This window comes from Lissotriton helveticus, chromosome 4_1 (assembly GCF_964261635.1).
Source record: "Lissotriton helveticus chromosome 4_1, aLisHel1.1, whole genome shotgun sequence".
Classification (NCBI taxonomy): Eukaryota; Metazoa; Chordata; class Amphibia; order Caudata; family Salamandridae; genus Lissotriton; species Lissotriton helveticus.
The window spans coordinates 1,109,889,688-1,109,911,154 of NC_136063.1; the positions used below are offsets into that span (position 1 = coordinate 1,109,889,688).

Below are 21,467 nucleotides of genomic sequence, written 5' to 3' on the forward strand. Positions count from 1 at the left end.
TATGCTCCTACTGGGATCGATAGATCCTTTTGGCCTTCTATCTCCACCAAGTTGTCCTCTCTCTCTGGAGATTACATACTGTTCGGAGGAGACTGTAATCAGATTATTGACCCCTTCCTCGACCGCCATTCGAAAGTTACTTTTGTTCCCTCTAGAATGCACACTCAGTTTGTGAACTCTTTTCAAAACAATGCCTTAGTGGATATTTGGAGACTGTGCAACCCTGATGTTAGAGAATATAGTTTTTTCTCTCCTCCTCATCAATCCCAATCCCGCATTGACCATATTTTTCCCAGTAAATCCCTGTCCCAACACGCCATTCGTTCTGAAATTGGCTCCATCTTGCTTTCCGACCATGCCCCAGTTTTTGTAGATCTTGACTTACTTCCCTTCTCTCCCCATTCTGGCAGATGGCGTTTTAATAATGCTTTACTTTTGGAACCCACCTTTTCTACCGAATTCACTGCCTTTGCCAAGGAATTTTTCCTACTAAATCAAACCCCTGACTCCCCTTTTGTTACGGTTTGGGATTCATTTAAAACAGCCTCTAGAGGTTTTATTATTAATTTTGTGTCTCGACGGAAGAAACTCGAGAGGCCAAGTCGGAGGAAATTCTGGCTGACATTAAAGCTTTAGAACTAGCCTATTATGCTTCTAAATCTGATTCTTCCCTTAAGGCACTTATCGAAGCAAAAATCTCCTTTAATAAATTCACAACCGACGCCGCTTCTAACATTCTGCTAAAATGTAATGCCAGATATTATGGAGGAAAGAATAAAATGGGGAAGCTTTTGGCCAATTATTTAAAGATCCGTAAGGAACGCACAAAAATTCAATCTATTAAAACATCTTCTGGCAAATCCACTTTAAAAGATAAAGATATCCTTACCGAATTTGTTAAAGTTTACGATACCCTTTATACACCAGAACAGATTCCGTCGTCTGATGATCTCACCTTTTACTTTCACTCTCTTCCATCTCCCTCGATTTCACATGTTGACTTCCATTCTTTGGAACAGGACATATCACTCTCTGAAATCTCCCATGCTGTATCTAAACTTCAAACACAACAATGATGGACAGAATGTGGATCAATGTCACACATTCACCCCAGTCAAAAGATCTGGGCCCAAATCCATCGTTTTTCCACTCCACACCACCCTGGGTTAGACAATAGCGATATGCAAATCAGCGCTGACCCTGTTGCCCCATGGGAACAGTCCAGTCCGAACTACAAAAGCCATGTCCTTCCCAGAACGGAAACAAGCATCCGAGGACCGGCCCGGTTTCGAGGTAACACCTCTCATCAGCCCGGCTAGCCTGATTCCAGTGGTGTGGAGTGTCTGGGACTCACGTCTGAGCATCCCCAGTACACTTAGAGCGGTAACTGCAAACACAACAATGATGGACAGAATGTGGATCAATGTCACACATTCACCCCAGTCAAAAGATCTGGGCCCAAATCCATTGTTTTTCCACTCCACACCACCCTGGGTTAGACAATGGCGATATGCAAATCAGCGCTGACCCTGTTGCCCCATGGGAACAGTCCAGTCCGAACTACAAAAGCCATGTCCTTCCCAGAACGGAAACAAGCATCCGAGGACCGGCCCGGTTTCGAGGTAACACCTCTCATCAGCCCGGCTAGCTTGATTCCAGTGGTGTGGAGTGTCTGGGACTCACGTCTGAGCATCCCCAGTACACTTAGAGCGGTAACTGCAAACACAACAATGATGGACAGAATGTGGGTCAATGTCACACATTCACCCCAGTCAAAAGATCTGGGTCCAAATCCATAGTTTTTCCACTCCACACCACCCTGGGTTAGACAATGGCGATATGCAAATCAGCACTGACCCTGTTGCCCCATGGGAACAGTCCAGTCCGAACTACAAAAGCCATGTCCTTCCCAGAACGGAAACAAGCATCCGAGGACCGGCCCGGTTTCGAGGTAACACCTCTCATCAGCCCGGCTAGCTTGATTCCAGTGGTGTGGAGTGTCTGGGACTCACGTCTGAGCATCCCCAGTACACTTAGAGCGGTAACTGCAAACACAACAATGATGGACAGAATGTGGATCAATGTCACACATTCACCCCAGTCAAAAGATCTGGGCCCAAATCCATCGTTTTTCCACTCCACACCACCCTGGGTTAGACAATGGCGATATGCAAATCAGCGCTGACCCTGTTGCCCCATGGGAACAGTCCAGTCCGAACTACAAAAGCCATGTCCTTCCCAGAACGGAAACAAGCATCCGAGGACCGGCCCGGTTTCGAGGTAACACCTCTCATCAGCCCGGCTAGCTTGATTCCAGTGGTGTGGAGTGTCTGGGACTCACGTCTGAGCATCCCCAGTACACTTAGAGCGGTAACTGCAAACACAACAATGATGGACAGAATGTGGATCAATGTCACACATTCACCCCAGACAAAAGATCTGGGCCCAAATCCATCGTTTTTCCACTCCACACCACCCTGGGTTAGACAATGGCGATATGCAAATCAGCGCTGACCCTGTTGCCCCATGGGAACAGTCCAGTCCGAACTACAAAAGCCATGTCCTTCCCAGAACGGAAACAAGCATCCGAGGACCGGCCCGGTTTCGAGGTAACACCTCTCATCAGCCAGGCTAGCTTGATTCCAGTGGTGTGGAGTGTCTGGGACTCACGTCAGAGCATCCCCAGTACACTTAGAGCGGTAACTGCAAACACAACAATGATGGACAGAATGTGGATCAATGTCACACATTCACCCCAGTCAAAAGATCTGGGCCCAAATCCATCGTTTTTCCACTCCACACCACCCTGGGTTAGACAATGACGATATGCAAATCAGCGCTGACCCTGTTGCCCCATGGGAACAGTCCAGTCCGAACTACAAAAGCCATGTCCTTCCCAGAACGGAAACAAGCATCCGAGGACCGGCCCGGTTTCGAGGTAACACCTCTCATCAGCCCGGCTAGCTTGATTCCAGTGGTGTGGAGTGTCTGGGACTCACGTCTGAGCATCCCCAGTACACTTAGAGCGGTAACTGCAAACACAACAATGATGGACAGAATGTGGATCAATGTCACACATTCACCCCAGTCAAAAGATCTGGGCCCAAATCCATCGTTTTTCCACTCCACACCACCCTGGGTTAGACAATGGCGATATGCAAATCAGCGCTGACCCTGTTGCCCCATGGGAACAGTCCAGTCCGAACTACAAAAGCCATGTCCTTCCCAGAACGGAAACAAGCATCCGAGGACCGGCCCGGTTTCGAGGTAACACCTCTCATCAGCCCGGCTAGCTTGATTCCAGTGGTGTGGAGTGTCTGGGACTCACGTCTGAGCATCCCCAGTACACTTAGAGCGGTAACTGCAAACACAACAATGATGGACAGAATGTGGATCAATGTCACACATTAACCCCAGTCAAAAGATCTGGGCCCAAATCCATCGTTTTTCCACTCCACACCACCCTGGGTTAGACAATGGCGATATGCAAATCAGCGCTGACCCTGTTGCCCCATGGGAACAGTCCAGTCCGAACTACAAAAGCCATGTCCTTCCCAGAACGGAAACAAGCATCCGAGGACCGGCCCGGTTTCGAGGTAACACCTCTCATCAGCCCGGCTAGCTTGATTCCAGTGGTGTGGAGTGTCTGGGACTCACGTCTGAGCATCCCCAGTACACTTAGAGCTGTAACTGCAAACACAACAATGATGGACAGAATGTGGATCAATGTCACACATTCACCCCAGTCAAAAGATCTGGGCCCAAATCCATTGTTTTTCCACTCCACACCACCCTGGGTTAGACAATGGCGATATGCAAATCAGCGCTGACCCTGTTGCCCCATGGGAACAGTCCAGTCCGAACTACAAAAGCCATGTCCTTCCCAGAACGGAAACAAGCATCCGAGGACCGGCCCGGTTTCGAGGTAACACCTCTCATCAGCCCGGCTAGCTTGATTCCAGTGGTGTGGAGTGTCTGGGACTCACGTCTGAGCATCCCCAGTACACTTAGAGCGGTAACTGCAAACACAACAATGATGGACAGAATGTGGATCAATGTCACACATTCACCCCAGTCAAAAGATCTGGGCCCAAATCCATTGTTTTTCCACTCCACACCACCCTGGGTTAGACAATGGCGATATGCAAATCAGCGCTGACCCTGTTGCCCCATGGGAACAGTCCAGTCCGAACTACAAAAGCCATGTCCTTCCCAGAACGGAAACAAGCATCCGAGGACCGGCCCGGTTTCGAGGTAACACCTCTCATCAGCCCGGCTAGCTTGATTCCAGTGGTGTGGAGTGTCTAGAACTCACGTCTGAGCATCCCCAGTACACTTAGAGCGGTAACTGCAAACACAACAATGATGGACAGAATGTGGATCAATGTCACACATTCACCCCAGTCAAAAGATCTGGGCCCAAATCCATCGTTTTTCCACTCCACACCACCCTGGGTTAGACAATGGCGATATGCAAATCAGCGCTGACCCTGTTGCCCCATGGGAACAGTCCAGTCCGAACTACAAAAGCCATGTCCTTCCCAGAACGGAAACAAGCATCCGAGGACCGGCCCGGTTTCGAGGTAACACCTCTCATCAGCCCGGCTAGCTTGATTCCAGTGGTGTGGAGTGTCTGGGACTCACGTCTGAGCATCCCCAGTACACTTAGAGCGGTAACTGCAAACACAACAATGATGGACAGAATGTGGATCAATGTCACACATTCACCCCAGTCAAAAGATCTGGGCCCAAATCCATCGTTTTTCCACTCCACACCACCCTGGGTTAGACAATGGCGATATGCAAATCAGTGCTGACCCTGCTGACCCTGTTGCCCCATGGGAACAGTCCAGTCCGAACTACAAAAGCCATGTCCTTCCCAGAACGGAAACAAGCATCCGAGGACCGGCCCGGTTTCGAGGTAACACCTCTCATCAGCCCGGCTAGCTTGATTCCAGTGGTGTGGAGTGTCTGGGACTCACGTCTGAGCATCCCCAGTACACTTAGAGCGGTAACTGCAAACACAACAATGATGGACAGAATGTGGATCAATGTCACACATTCACCCCAGTCAAAAGATCTGGGCCCAAATCCATCATTTTTCCACTCCACACCACCCTGGGTTAGACAATGGCGATATGCAAATCAGCGCTGACCCTGTTGCCCCATGGGAACAGTCCAGTCCGAACTACAAAAGCCATGTCCTTCCCAGAACGGAAACAAGCATCCGAGGACCGGCCCGGTTTCGAGGTAACACCTCTCATCAGCCCGGCTAGCTTGATTCCAGTGGTGTGGAGTGTCTGGGACTCATGTCTGAGCATCCCCAGTACACTTAGAGTCTGTTCATGGTCCTCTGCTGTGTGACTTTCCCCCACTGGATCATGCAAGCTCTTTTGACATCTTGTCCAACCTTAAATCTGGATCCCCACAGGATCCGTGCCCGGCCAAGTGTTTAGCGTACTTGGCACCTGTGCTGAATGAGTTGGTCAACCCTATTTTAAATATGTCACTCTCATCCGGGGTAGTTCCAAAGGCCTGGAAGAGCGCCATGATCCTGCCACTCCTGAAAAAACCTGCACTCGACCCTCTAGTCCACGCCAATTACAGACCTATTTCCTTACTCCCAGCTCTAGCGAAAGTGACGGAGAGGTTTGTCCACAGATCAATATCTAACTTCATCGAGGAAAATGATCTGTTGCATAACACCCAATCCGGTTTCCGTGCGAATTTCAGCACGGAAACTGCGCTCCTCGAAGTCACTGACGCCATCCGGGAGGAGCTGGATGGTGGAAGAAAGGCGGCATTGGTCATGCTTGACCTGTCGGCGGCGTTCGACACCGTTCCCCATGTGCTTCTCCTTACTAGACTCTGGGACTTTGGCCTGCAGGGAACGGTGTGGAGGTGGCTTAAATCCTTCTTAGCCGACCGCCGGCAGACAATCTGGGCTCCTCCTTACTCCGCCGAGATGCCGCTGCTAGAAGTGGGGGTTCCCCAAGGATCCATCTTGAGCCCCCTCCTTTTTAACATCTTTATGGCTCCTCTGGCAGCGGTCGCGGAGTCTTTCGGCGCCCGGATTGTCACTTATGCCGACGACACCCAGCTCCTGTTTGTGAGCAACAGGAATGGTCTGTTTAACGACGATCAGGTCAGAGGTTGTCTGAGTGCGGTTTTCGAGTGGTTAGGACACCATGGACTGAAATGCAACTCCGACAAGTCGGAGCTGCTCTTTTTTGGGTGTATTGCGGAGCCGGATTGGAAACCCTGGTGGCCGCAGGATATGTGTCCCCCCGTTAGTTCATCCCAGAAGGCCAAAAATCTGGGAGTGATCATTGACACCGACCTATCTTTTGGTCCTCACATTTCCTCTCTCACTGGGAAATGTTTTGGCATCCTTCGGATGCTACGTAAATTTTTACCTTTAGTATCCATCGAGCACAGGAAAATTATCGTTCAGGCACTGGTTGGCTCCAGACTGGATTACGCCAATGTTTTATTTTTGGGGCTTCCCAAATACCTGGTCAGGCGTCTTCAAGTTGCTCAGAACTCTGCAGCCCGAGCGGTCTTCGGCCTCCCAAGAAGAGCCAGAGCCACTGTTCTTCTCTCTACCTTACATTGGCTCCCGATTGATAAAAGGATTCTTTTTAAAACTCTGACTACGACTTTCAAGGCCTTACATGGTATTGGTCCTAAATACATCTCTAAACGTGTGTCTTGGTATCAGCCCTCTAGATCTCTTAGATCTGCTGCGCTATCCAAAGTGAAGGTTCCCATTGTCAAGCGCGCCAGAGCAGGAGGTCGGTCCTTCCGTTATCTAGCTCCTCGTGCCTGGAATGACCTCCCGATCTCTTTAAGACAGGCTTCTAGCCTGCTGTCCTTCCGAAAGGCCCTTAAAACATGGCTTTTTCCATAGTCCGCTGCTGCTGTTTTATAGGTGTGTTGCATGTCCCTTCAGTGTTATGTTTCTCCCTCTTCTGGTGGGTACCTTCGAAAAAGCGCCGGGATGCTCCAAACGGAGTGGCCGTGCGCTATAGAAGCATAAATATAACATAACATAACATAACATAACAAGAGAGGTGTTACCTCGAAACCGGGCCGGTCCTCGGATGCTTGTTTCCGTTCTGGGAAGGACATGGCTTTTGTAGTTCGGACTGGACTGTTCCCATGGGGCACAGGGTCAGCGCTGATTTGCATATCGCCATTGTCTAACCCAGGGTGGTGTGGAGTGGAAAAACGATGGATTTGGGCCCAGATCTTTGGACTGGGGTGAATGTGTGACATTGATCCACATTCTGTCCATCATTGTTGTGTTTGCAGTTACCGCTCTAAGTGTACTGGGGATGCTCAGACGTGAGTCCCAGGCACTCCACACCACTGGAATCAAGCTAGCCGGGCTGAAGAGAGGTGTTACCTCGAAACCGGGCCGGTCCTCGGATGCTTGTTTCCGTTCTGGGAAAGACATGGCTTTTGTAGTTCGGACCGGACTGTTCCCATGGGGCAACAGGGTCAGCGCTGATTGGCATATCACCATTGTCTAACCTAGGGTGGTGTGGAGTGGAAAAACGATGGATTTGGGCCCAGATCTTTGGACTGGGGTGAATGTGTGACATTGATCCACATTCTGTCCATCATTGTTGTGTTTGCAGTTACCGCTCTAAGTGTACTGGGGATGCTCAGACGTGAGTCCCAGGCACTCCACACCACTGGAATCAAGCTAGCCGGGCTGAAGAGAGGTGTTACCTCGAAACCGGGCCGGTCCTCGGATGCTTATTTCCGTTCTGGGAAGGACATGGTTTTTGTAGTTCGGACTGGACTGTTCCCATGGGGCACAGGGTCAGCGCTGATTTGCATATCGCCATTGTCTAACCCAGGGTGGTGTGGAGTGGAAAAACGATGGATTTGGGCCCAGATCTTTGGACTGGGGTGAATGTGTGACATTGATCCACATTCTGTCCATCATTGTTGTGTTTGCAGTTACCGCTCTAAGTGTACTGGGGATGCTCAGACGTGAGTCCCAGGCACTCCACACCACTGGAATCAAGCTAGCCGGGCTGAAGAGAGGTGTTACCTCGAAACCGGGCCGGTCCTCGGATGCTTGTTTCCGTTCTGGGAAGGACATGGCTTTTGTAGTTCGGACTGGACTGTTCCCATGGGGCACAGGGTCAGCGCTGATTTGCATATCGCCATTGTCTAACCCAGGGTGGTGTGGAGTGGAAAAACGATGGATTTGGGCCCAGATCTTTGGACTGGGGTGAATGTGTGACATTGATCCACATTCTGTCCATCATTGTTGTGTTTGCAGTTACCGCTCTAAGTGTACTGGGGATGCTCAGACGTGAGTCCCAGGCACTCCACACCACTGGAATCAAGCTAGCCGGGCTGAAGAGAGGTGTTACCTCGAAACCGGGCCGGTCCTCGGATGCTTGTTTCCGTTCTGGGAAGGACATGGCTTTTGTAGTTCGGACTGGACTGTTCCCATGGGGCACAGGGTAGGCGCTGATTTGCATATCGCCATTGTCTAACCCAGGGTGGTGTGGAGTGGAAAAACGATGGATTTGGGCCCAGATCTTTGGACTGGGGTGAATGTGTGACATTGATCCACATTCTGTCCATCATTGTTGTGTTTGCAGTTACCGCTCTAAGTGTACTGGGGATGCTCAGACGTGAGTCCCAGGCACTCCACACCACTGGAATCAAGCTAGCCGGGCTGAAGAGAGGTGTTACCTCAAAACCGGTCCGGTCCTCGGATGCTAGTTTCCGTTCTGGGAAGGACATGGCTTTTGTAGTTCGGACTGGACTGTTCCCATGGGGCACAGGGTCAGCGCTGATTTGCATATCGCCATTGTCTAACCCAGGGTGGTGTGGAGTGGAAAAACGATGGATTTGGGCCCAGATCTTTGGACTGGGGTGAATGTGTGACATTGATCCACATTCTGTCCATCATTGTTGTGTTTGCAGTTACCGCTCTAAGTGTACTGAGGATGCTCAGACGTGAGTCCCAGGCACTCCACACCACTGGAATCAAGCTAGCCGGGCTGAAGAGAGGTGTTACCTCGAAACCGGGCCGGTCCTCGGATGCTTATTTCCGTTCTGGGAAGGACATGGTTTTTGTAGTTCGGACTGGACTGTTCCCATGGGGCACAGGGTCAGCGCTGATTTGCATATCGCCATTGTCTAACCCAGGGTGGTGTGGAGTGGAAAAACGATGGATTTGGGCCCAGATCTTTGGACTGGGGTGAATGTGTGACATTGATCCACATTCTGTCCATCATTGTTGTGTTTGCAGTTACCGCTCTAAGTGTACTGGGGATGCTCAGACGTGAGTCCCAGGCACTCCACACCACTGGAATCAAGCTAGCCGGGCTGAAGAGAGGTGTTACCTCGAAACCGGGCCGGTCCTCGGATGCTTGTTTCCGTTCTGGGAAGGACATGGCTTTTGTAGTTCGGACTGGACTGTTCCCATGGGGCACAGGGGTCAGCGCTGATTTGCATATCGCCATTGTCTAACCCAGGGTGGTGTGGAGTGGAAAAACGATGGATTTGGGCCCAGATCTTTGGACTGGGGTGAATGTGTGACATTGATCCACATTCTGTCCATCATTGTTGTGTTTGCAGTTACCGCTCTAAGTGTACTGGGGATGCTCAGACGTGAGTCCCAGGCACTCCACACCACTGGAATCAAGCTAGCCGGGCTGAAGAGAGGTGTTACCTCGAAACCGGGCCGGTCCTCGGATGCTTGTTTCCGTTCTGGGAAGGACATGGCTTTTGTAGTTCGGACTGGACTGTTCCCATGGGGCACAGGGTCAGTGCTGATTTGCATATCGCCATTGTCTAACCCAGGGTGGTGTGGAGTGGAAAAACGATGGATTTGGGCCCAGATCTTTGGACTGGGGTGAATGTGTGACATTGATCCACATTCTGTCCATCATTGTTGTGTTTGCAGTTACCGCTCTAAGTGTACTGGGGATGCTCAGACGTGAGTCCCAGGCACTCCACACCACTGGAATCAAGCTAGCCGGGCTGAAGAGAGGTGTTACCTCGAAACCGGGCCGGTCCTCGGATGCTTGTTTCCGTTCTGGGTAGGACATGGCTTTTGTAGTTCGGACTGGACTGTTCCCATGGGGCACAGGGTCAGCGCTGATTTGCATATCGCCATTGTCTAACCCAGGGTGGTGTGGAGTGGAAAAACAATGGATTTGGGCCCAGATCTTTGGACTGGGGTGAATGTGTGACATTGATCCACATTCTGTCCATCATTGTTGTGTTTGCAGTTACCGCTCTAAGTGTACTGGGGATGCTCAGACGTGAGTCCCAGGCACTCCACACCACTGGAATCAAGCTAGCCGGGCTGAAGAGAGGTGTTACCTCGAAACCGGGCCGGTCCTCGGATGCTTGTTTCCGTTCTGGGAAGGACATGGCTTTTGTAGTTCGGACTGGACCGTTCCCATGGGGCACAGGGTCAGCGCTGATTTGCATATCGCCATTGTCTAACCCAGGTTGGTGTGGAGTGGAAAAACGATGGATTTGGGCCCAGATCTGTGGACTGGGGTGAATGTGTGACATTGATCCACATTCTGTCCATCATTGTTGTGTTTGCAGTTACCGCTCTAAGTGTACTGGGGATGCTCAGACGTGAGTCCCAGGCACTCCACACCACTGGAATCAAGCTAGCCGGGCTGAAGAGAGGTGTTACCTCGAAACCGGGCCGGTCCTCGGATGCTTGTTTCCGTTCTGGGAAGGACATGGCTTTTGTAGTTCGGACTGGACTGTTCCCATGGAGCACAGGGTCAGCGCTGATTTGCATATCGCCATTGTCTAACCCAGGGTGGTGTGGAGTGGAAAAACGATGGATTTGGGCCCAGATCTTTGGACTGGGGTGAATGTGTGACATTGATCCACATTCTGTCCATCATTGTTGTGTTTGCAGTTACCGCTCTAAGTGTACTGGGGATGCTCAGACGTGAGTCCCAGGCACTCCACACCACTGGAATCAAGCTAGCCGGGCTGAAGAGAGGTGTTACCTCGAAACCGGGCCGGTCCTCGGATGCTTGTTTCCGTTCTGGGAAGGACATGGCTTTTGTAGTTCGGACTGGACTGTTCCCATGGGGCACAGGGTCAGCGCTGATTTGCATATCGCCATTGTCTAACCCAGGGTGGTGTGGAGTGGAAAAACGATGGATTTGGGCCCAGATCTTTGGACTGGGGTGAATGCGTGACATTGATCCACATTCTGTCCATCATTGTTGTGTTTGCAGTTACCGCTCTAAGTGTACTGGGGATGCTCAGACGTGAGTCCCAGGCACTCCACACCACTGGAATCAAGCTAGCCGGGCTGAAGAGAGGTGTTACCTCGAAACCGGGCCGGTCCTCGGATGCTTGTTTCCGTTCTGGGAAGGACATGGCTTTTGTAGTTCCGACTGGACTGTTCCCATGGGGCACAGGGTCAGCGCTGATTTGCATATCGCCATTGTCTAACCCAGGGTGGTGTGGAGTGGAAAAACGATGGATTTGGGCCCAGATCTTTGGACTGGGGTGAATGTGTGACATTGATCCACATTCTGTCCATCATCGTTGTGTTTGCAGTTACCGCTCTAAGTGTACTGGGGATGCTCAGACGTGAGTCCCAGGCACTCCACACCACTGGAATCAAGCTAGCCGGGCTGAAGAGAGGTGTTACCTCGAAACCGGGCCGGTCCTCGGATGCTTGTTTCCGTTCTGGGAAGGACATGGCTTTTGTAGTTCGGACTGGACTGTTCCCATGGGGCACAGGGTCAGCGCTGATTTGCATATCGCCATTGTCTAACCCAGGGTGGTGTGGAGTGGAAAAACGATGGATTTGGGCCCAGATCTTTGGACTGGGGTGAATGTGTGACATTGATCCACATTCTGTCCATCATTGTTGTGTTTGCAGTATCTAAACTTCGGCATGGCAAATCCCCAGGCCCTGATGGCTTTACTATCGAATTTTACAATCACTTCGCTTCTCTCCTTCTTCCTAAACTTTTACTCTTATTTCAATCTTTCTCTGATGATGGTTCCTCTAGCGGTTCTTTTCAACAAGCCTTAATTTGCTTAATTCCTAAGGAGGATAAGGATCACTCCTTATGTAAAAATTATAGACCAATTTCTTTGGTTAACACTGATTATAAAATTCTAGCAAAGATATTAGCATTACGCATGGACCCCCTTTTACCGGAACTTATTGGCCCAGAACAATCTGGTTTTGTCAAGGGGCGTCTCTCCTCCGATAACTCCCGGGTTTTTCTTAATATACTTAGTAAGGCTTCTTCTTTGACTCTTCCCTTCGCAGTTATCTCCCTAGATGCGGAGAAAGACTTTGATAGGATTGGGTGGGATTTTATGTTTCAGGCTTTACGGTGGATTGGTATCCCTCCCAAATTCATCTCTATTGTTTCTTTACTTTACTCCGATCCTCAAGCTTCTATTTTTGTCAACGGGATGTCCTCGGACTATTTTTCTTTACATAGAGGGGTTTGACAGGGTTGCCCCTTGTCTCCCTTACTTTTTGTTTTAGCCTTAGAACCCTTCCTTACTAAAATCCGCTTAGATGATACTATCTCTGGTTTTCAATTTGGTCCCCAACAAGTTAAACTCTCGGTTTATGCCGATTACATTCTTTTTTACTGCTCCGATCCTATTACCTCTTCCTTCTTTTCTTCAGCAGGTCTCTTCCTTCTCTGCAGTTTCTGGCTATCGTTTGAATGCCGACAAATGTGAAATTCTGCCGCTGAATCCTCTTTGCCAGAAACATCTTTTTTCTTGTACGGGCTTCTCTTGGCAACCATCTAAAATCAAATATCTAGGGGTTTGGTTTGCGCCTCTATTATCTGACACTCTCAAACTAAACTTCGATTATATTTGCAAGAAAATGGACACGGCCATTACTCGTTGGCACCCGCTCTTTCTGTCTTGGTGGGGTAGGCTCAACTCTATAAAGATGATGTTATCCCCCTTGCTTCTCTATACTTTTTCCATGCTTCCTCTACACATTCCTCTTTCTTTCTTTAAAAAGATTGACTCTTTATTATCGAAATTTTTATGGAACGGTAAACGTCCTCGAATAGCTCTTTCCTCTCTACGTAGAGACAAAGCTCATTCAGGAATAAGTTTTCCTGATTTTAAACAATACCACCGTGCTTTTTCCTTGAAGCAATCATTTCGCTGGTTTTCGTCTAATTTGCCTCATTATCCTCCTGTCTGGCTCATTATGGAATCTTATTTTATTTCCCCTTTTACTTTCCGCAAACTCTTGTCCTTTTCGTCTTCTTTAACTCGTCTTCGCACGCCTATTATTTCACATTCTCGTAATCTTCTTTCTCCCTATTTATCTTCATCGTATCCCTCTCTCCTCTCCACTCATAAACATCCGATCTGGAATAATTCCCTTCTCAAAATCCGTAATTGTACCATTTATTGGAAAACTTGGCACTCTCGAGGAATATGTTGGATTTCTCAACTACTTTCTCAAAATATCCCTCTCTCCTTCCAGGAACTTCAATCTTTTTTCTCTTTATCTGCCTCTGCCCGATCGCAATACACTGCTCTCTATCCAGTCTTAATCTCCTATCTTCAATCTCTTTCACCCTCTAACGATATTCCTTTAGAATACAGATCCACTTCCATTTTATTAGGGACTTCTCCTTCTGCATCCGCTTTATATAATTCTTTCCGTTTTACCACTGATAGACTGAAGTCGCGCATTGAGCTTGCTTGGGAGTTGGACTTCTCTCAGAATTGGCCTGTACTTTTTTGGGATAAAATTTGGACTAAGCCTCATAAAACCTCAAGAGCTGCTAACACTACCCAAACCTTATACTTCATTTATCATAGAACTTTATTTACTCCACTTGCTTTATCCCGTTTTTCACTGGATATCCTATCTACCTGCTGGTCTTGTCCCTGCCCCTCTGCTGATCTCAAGCATATGCTGTTTGAATGCCCACCTACCGCCCAGTTCTGGCAGAAGGTTTGGCAGCAAATACAAAAACTTTTCCAATTTCAAGTCCCCTTTTCACCCGCATTAGTTTTTCTAGACTCCCTCTAATCGGAACTCCCTCATTCTTCCAGCCATTACCCTTTACTTGACCTTTTCATTGCTATAGCTTTTCATATCATCACTTCTAACTGGAAACAGGCTGCAAATATTTCATATCAGTCCTGGTGGAATGCAGTCTGTTTTAATCATCGTCTAGGTACCAATTATGTATCTCCTAATTCCCTAGCTATCAAACGTGACCTGATTTGGCTTCCCTTGATAGCATACCTTTCTTCATATGTCCCTTCACATCCCTCTCCTAATCCTGCAACAGTTGAAGTACGTAAACCTCCGTGACTCTCTTATTACCTGTTTATTTAAATGCTATAATTATTAAATTTCACTGTAATGTATTTCATTTATTACATTTATACTCATATGATATGTTCATAATTCTTCATGCTTATAATGCTTACTTTTTATGAATCTACTATTGTATTGCTTATTTCATCCATCTGCTTATTGTAATTCTTCTCCCCCCCCCTCCCCTTCCCCCCTTTTCTTTTTCTATTTCTCAATAAATCAAACTTAAAAAAAGAAAAATGCTGTTCACGGTGAGTGCAGAGTGCCAATGCTTGCCCGTACTGTGCAATCATTGCAAACAGCACCATGCACAGCGCAAGCTTACCTTATCTGCCACTCGAGTAGATTTTTACTCAAGTGTCAGCTTTTTCAACGTGAACAGGCAGTTTTGCAAAGCCAGCGGTTGCGAGCATGCGCGACCACTCGCAATGTGAAACCTTAACCACTGCAATAAGAAATCTCGCCGGTAGGTGTATTTTCTCAGCTCGCGCTCGCCAACTTGATTTGGCTATGGTGAATGAGGAAAAATCTTGGCTGGGAGGTGAATTTTCCTCACTTGATTCTCGTAATCTTCTTTCTCCCATTTATCTTCATCGTATCCCTCTCTCCTCTCCACTCATGAACAACCGATCTGGAATAATTCCCTTCTCAAAATCCGTAATTGTACCATTTATTGGAAAACTTGGCCCTCTCGAGGAATATGTTGGATTTCTCAACTACTTTCTCAAAATATCCCTCTCTCCTTCCAGGAACTTCAATCTTTTTTCTCTTTATCTGCCTCTGCCTGATCGCAATACACTGCTCTCTATCCAGTCTTAATCTCCTATCTTCAATCTCTTTCACCCTCTAACGATATTCCTTTAGAATACAGATCCACTTCCATTTTATTAGAGACTTCTCCTTCTGCATCCTCTTTATATAATTCTTTCCGTTTTACCACTGATAGACTGAAGTCGCGCATTGAGCTTGCATGGGAGTTAGACTTCTCTCAGAATTGGCCTGTACTTTTTTGGGATAAAATTTGGACTAAGCTTCATAAAACCTCTAGAGCTGCTAACACTACCCAAACCTTATACTTCATTTATCATAGAACTTGACATTGGTGAATGCGAGCGAGGAAAAAAACTCTGCTCTGCTGAGCGAAGCAGAGTTTTTCGGAACTCCGCGAGCTCGGCGGAGTGCAGGATAGCCCGCAAACTCCGCAAGTGGAGTGGAGTTCACCGCCCAAGGTTAATGGAGAGGACAGTTTTTTTTTTATTCAAGGGCTCATGGATTGTTTTCCCAACTAGATTACTGTCTGTTCTGGGCTGCTCTTGCTAGGTTTCATAGTTCAAAATACTTGGTCAAGGCAATTCTTGACTTTCACAAACACTTAAAATTAAGTAAGCCTTAAGGTATTAAAAGGACCTAGGACTGGGCATGGATGTTTGAGAATGGAGAGGAAATGGCTGAGAGCTGCAACATGCTGAGATACATAGCTCTGAGGAGAGCCTAGGCTAGGCACTGTAGAAGCAGAGTGTTCCTGTGGGAAATTTGCAAGTCTGTCCTTAGGGGTCATGCTGTTCCTAGAGTGATAACCACTGGACAAACTAAAATGCAATAGGCAACATCCCTGGAGGAAGGTTTTGTGGCTATGAATGGTCGCTTACACAGGTGGTTTGACACAATGGTAAAGAAGCTTCCATGAAAGAAAAGGGTACCCACTAGGTGTTTGTAAAGGAAGAGACCAATACAGAGGCGTAATGCAGGTACATGCAGCCCCAGCAGGTCCTGGGGCCCCCACTCTTCAGATGGGCCTCATTCAGCCTAATGCCTATCAATTTCTGTGAAATGTGTGAGTCTCAGGTCCTGCCAACCCCTATATTTGTGTGTTATGTGAATGGACCAAGATACATTCTTTGGTACACATAGGGGTTTATGAGTGTTGCAATAAAGCACTTAAGGTGATAGCATGCCTGAGCAGGCAAGCGATAGAAAGCAGGCAGATGGAGTTAGCAAAAGACTAAAAAACACTGTGGTGCGGTGGAGCTTGAAGTTTGCTATAGTGCTATCTCCACTTTCCAAAACTGCAGAGAGAGCATTCAAGTATCTTGGGGTAGTAGTTGCTAGGTCCCATGCAAGTGCAGTTTTGACAAGTTGCTGGTACAGTTTTAGAAAGACTCAAAACATCCCTTTCACTACTGGGCTGAGTACCACTTTTTAAGATGGTTGCACAGACTCCTCTACATGAGTCAGAACACCCTGCTGTAGAGATGCCCAAATGGTACCTAATGCCTGGTGCTAAATTATGGCTATTGTTCATAGGGGGCTTACAGTGTCACTACAAACAGACACTAGAAACCACTAACCTGCAACATATGCCCTCAAACATACTATGAGAAACTAAGGACCAACGTGGCACATTATATTTTTCTGGGTCTCCAAAAATACTTGTGCCAGAGCTGGATGTGGCTATCACCTAGTGACATCAGCATACAAGGGTTCTAACCCAAGATCTCAATTCCATGAGCAACCAGTGCACAAAATAGCCCGTGCAGCCATACTAAGCTGTACCAAAATAAAATGGATCTTCCCATGCATTCCAAGAGGAGCAGTCCCATTCCATGATGGCTGCGTCCATACATTGCATAGAGGTAGACATTTTGCATAGAGGTAGACATTTTGCACACCGCAAATAAACGAATATATATGAATAACTCTGCTTTGCATCTTTGCAACTATTTAACATGTTACTCCTGGTTGTCAGCATCGTCCCGTGTATTGAAAGTGAACTTTAGTATTAAAGACTCCTCTGGACTTCATGGACAATTTTGCACCTTGCACTCACCTACACTCACGGTGGTTAAAGTGCATTTACTGGCTGTGATATTTTCCTGAGAGGCCTAAGAAAGTGGCCTTTGGGTTCCTACCTGGGCTCGGCATTTAGGATACATACCGGACATATGCACCAAGTGGCTATTTTCTGAAACCCCCTATCAACTTAGTTAACTACCTACAAGTGGTAGGTGAACACATTTATAGATTTCTGGGTGGCCCTCTCCATTTGCTGGTAGGCTTACCCAGAAACACCCACAATCTCATTGATAACACAAAATGACATCATGTATTTGTAAATGCACGTTACATTTGTACAATTCTACCAATTCTGATTCTGCAAATCAGGTCTGGCAATTTGCTCATATTGATAAAAATAGTGTTACCAAAAGCATCCACTGTTTTGTGCAGAAGAAAATAAATATTCCACTTTCAGGGGCTGACCCCAAGATCTTGCAGTCTATGCTTTGTTACTCCACATTATAAGACCCTTTTGATTACATAAAGTGTTTTATGGATCCGTGAAGTGGTTTAAGTATACGCAGATTGACAGTTGTGCAGGTACACTGCGCATGGCAGGAATTTCAGGAGCAACTCACAACATTTTACAAGATAATATTGCCCACATGTCTCCAATATGGCAGAACATCTGCATGCCAGTCCTAGACTTTAGTTTTCCAAATCTTTATTCTCAGCTGTGTTCTCGCAAGTGGTTTAGTTGGAGGAAATCAATGCAAAGAGTCTCATTTAGAGACTCAGAAGAACTGAAAATCCTCCAATTTCTGGAGGAAACTGTAATTATGGAGAAGAGGTTACCAGCTTAACATCCTTCATAATAGTGAAATACCGTTGATAATGGAGAGAAAAGTAAGGCACTAGTTTCTAATCTGGGAAATTAAATTCAGCTGGCCCGTTGTACACTGTAATCAGGGTTATCTTCAGTAATTAAAGGATTTTCCATTCTCATCAAACTAAATAAGGACCTGAATCTCTAAGAATGCACTAATCAGTAAAAAGAAGACATAAACCGTCATGTCACACACACAGGGACCACACATTTTTTATTATGCCACGGTTCCTCACCCTCCCCACGGCTTCCGTCGGTCAACTATAAGCAGCAGGCATTCCCCAGTATGCGAGCTGAGGATTTGGAGAAATAGAATGCTCAGCTCAAAATAAGTTATTCCATCTTCCTCCCTGCACAAGAAACACCTTAATCCACCTAAAATTCGATCGTACTCAACAAAAACTAAAAGAGCTGGCCGGCTTTGCAAAGTATTTTTTGACCGGCAACCGTAGCCCCAGACAACTCTATGAACAGTGGCGTAATGAAAGTTGTGGGGGCCCCCCTGCCACGTACAGGGATGGGCTCCCACGCCGGATTTAATCTTGAGGTCTAGGGCCTGATTATTGTGATGAGGGGGCCCCTTGCAGCTCAGGGGCCCCCTGCAGCTCGGGGACCCCCGCATCGCGGGGGCTGCGGGGGCCTGTGTTACACCCCTCTCTATGAAGGCACTATCATTTTCACTAGACCAAACAACCCCTGGTCCTTAAAACTCGGGGCAGCAAAGGAATCCTTGCAACTGGCTTCGGAGAACTGGGATGCAAATAATAGATTATACAACCATTAAAACAACAATAAATAAGCAACTGCGTCTTCTGTCCTGTACCCTAGATTGGGACACTCTCCAGGCAATGGATCTCCATGAAGCCATGAAACTGCCGTAACCATTCCCAACAACAAAGCCCCACCTCAATCAGGCCATAGGGAAACAGGCCTTAAATCACATCTTAGCAACAAGGCTGTCTCCGCTTCCCTTATGAGAATTGTACCCAACCTAGAAATCACTTGTACGCATCATACAGTGCAGGCTGTGCAAATATAAAAGGGAATCATTGGTTCATACACTTTTTTGCTGCCCGGCTTTGCACCATGCCAGCTGAATCCATTTTAGGCCTATCTTCCTCCACCAAGGCACCAGCACAGCAAATGAATCCATTTGCTAGCTTTACACCTTGAACACTGTGAAAGACATGGCCAACTTTGGCAAACTTGTACTGCACGCTTGCACCCTTCTGAAAGATAAAATGGCCACAGTAGGGAGTGAACAACGGCCAGACGGATCTTACGCCAATAGGGGCCTTGCTTCTACATGATCTTTTATTGCTTGCAGAGCCAAAGTCTTCATGGACACACCACATATTCTGCGCATGGCTGCATAGATACGTTGCAGTAAAATACAGTTCCCTCCGATCTCGCATGTTGGTCTAAAAAGCACTTGCACTTTACTGAAGACCCCCAATCGAATACAGCCAAACTCTTACAGTAGCTCTGCTTCAAATTTGCCACATATTAAATGTATTCAGCTAAAAACACTGGGACGAGAACTTAGGGCCAGATGTAGGTCGCCCAATACCAGTCGGTAACGGCCGAAATTACCGAATTTGGGCCGTTACCGACCGGTATTTGGCTTTTGAGATGTAGGTGGCCTGATTCCTGGATTCAGTATTTTGCCGAATCGGTAAGTTAAGGAATCGGTAAATTACCAAATTCTTAACATAACAATTCGGTAAATTACCTAATCCGTAATGTAGGGAGCACTCAAGTTAGTGCATTCCTGAGTTAAGGATTCGTTATTTACCACCAACTACAAGTTGGTGGTAAATATCGAAAACCTTTGACAAAGCAATTACTTTGCTTTTACAACAGTTCGATGTGGCAGACATACATGCCCTTAGGGCATGAATGTGTGCCACATGTGCACCCATGCACTATTCAGGGGTGCAACAGGGTGTCAATATGACACCCTGCCACCCTTGAAAATGTTCCCCCTATTACAGATTCGGTATTTACCGAATCGGTAATACTGAATGGCTTCCCATTCATTCCTATGGGCCTGGAGGCTCATAGGAATGAATGGGAATTACCGAATCGGTAAATACCGATTCTTAATTACCGAATCCTACCGAGTCGGTAAAATTTACCGAATAATTATCAATATCCCATTTACCTATTCTTAAATACCGAATCGGTAAAATTTGGTATTTAAGAATAGGTAAATTGAGATTACCTACATATGGCCCAATTTATTACACATCAAATTGTTGATATAATTTTAAAGAACATTTTGTATTTAAATTTGATTTTAAATTGGACAGTTCGTCTGTCTCTTATGCCTTTTGATTGTAATGATTTTCAGTATTCACACAAAAATAAAATGTATTAATTCATTCTATACCTTTTGCAACCTGTCAAGAATTGTCAACATTTATTCAACGATAAAGAAGAGAATGTCATGAGCAAAAGCTTAAGCTACTTTCTAGAAGGGATAGTAAATAGCTCAATTGTACTAAAAAATAAACGACAGCGTTTAGAATATCGGAACTGGCACTGCAGTGCATGACCATACCCAGTATTCTGTACAGAGCATTATTAAAGCTATGGGTGTTCTGGTTTTGCTATTTGCTCCCAAAATGAAATAGACCAATAGTTTCAACAGTCCAGGCCTTAAAACTTGCTTCTGTATTTTTTCTTGTCAAGACGGTAACTGATCGATCAGGAAAGGTTACAGTTTTTGTTTTAATTTTTAAAGACGCCCTAAAATTGCCCTACTCAAACCAAAAAAGAAGACAACTACACAAAACTTCGAACATTTTATCAAAACCTGATACCTCTCTTTAATAAATAGAGCATTAAGAGAAAAAAGTGTTTCATTTTCCTGGACTAGTCTTGAGAGATATCAATAGGAAGAGAAGCTTACCTTTTGAAAAGTAAGCAACATATTGAGGAATCCGGAGTTGTTCATCAGTTTCTGGGCTTCGCCCCATGATGGCTTCACGCATGGCCGCTCGGGGTCGAGAGTCACTGGGTCTGTCTTTCTTTGGAACAAAATCAGCACACAGTCCATGATTCTCATGATCAAATGGGGAGGCTTGCCTAGTTTGCGCACAGTTGCAATATCTGCCGGTTTAATAGTCTGAAAACAAAAATTAAAAAATGTATATAAATTTATAACAAACTGTTCGAATCATAGCAACACTAAATTCCCTGCCACATATTCACTTCATATGCAAACACTTGGCATTTAATATAGGGACGAGCATCCTTGGCGAGACCCTCTTCTTTGTTCAGTGCCTGCATATTACTGCTGATGGAGGTTTTACCTACAATGTGATTCTTAAAAGGAGCTGAATAACTGTATTCATAATCAGTTGTTGCCGGTGCATGTAAGAGGGGTGAGGCGGTGTAGAAGCGGGGCAGCGGGGTGAAATCGACAGACAACAACAAGGGAAAATA

General features: G+C 46.8%; 1 protein-coding gene across 1 annotated transcript in view; it reads right to left on the reverse strand.

The window, feature by feature from the left end:
- Nucleotides 1–21,467, reverse strand: part of LOC144828114 (dynein axonemal heavy chain 5-like) — a 1,079,012-nt gene that overhangs the window by 465,606 nt on the left and 591,939 nt on the right. Inside the window, exon 58 of the mRNA XM_078686235.1 lies at nucleotides 20,932–21,147. Coding sequence (XP_078542361.1) covers nucleotides 20,932–21,147 — 216 coding nt within the window. The remainder of the gene's footprint in view (nucleotides 1–20,931; nucleotides 21,148–21,467) is intronic.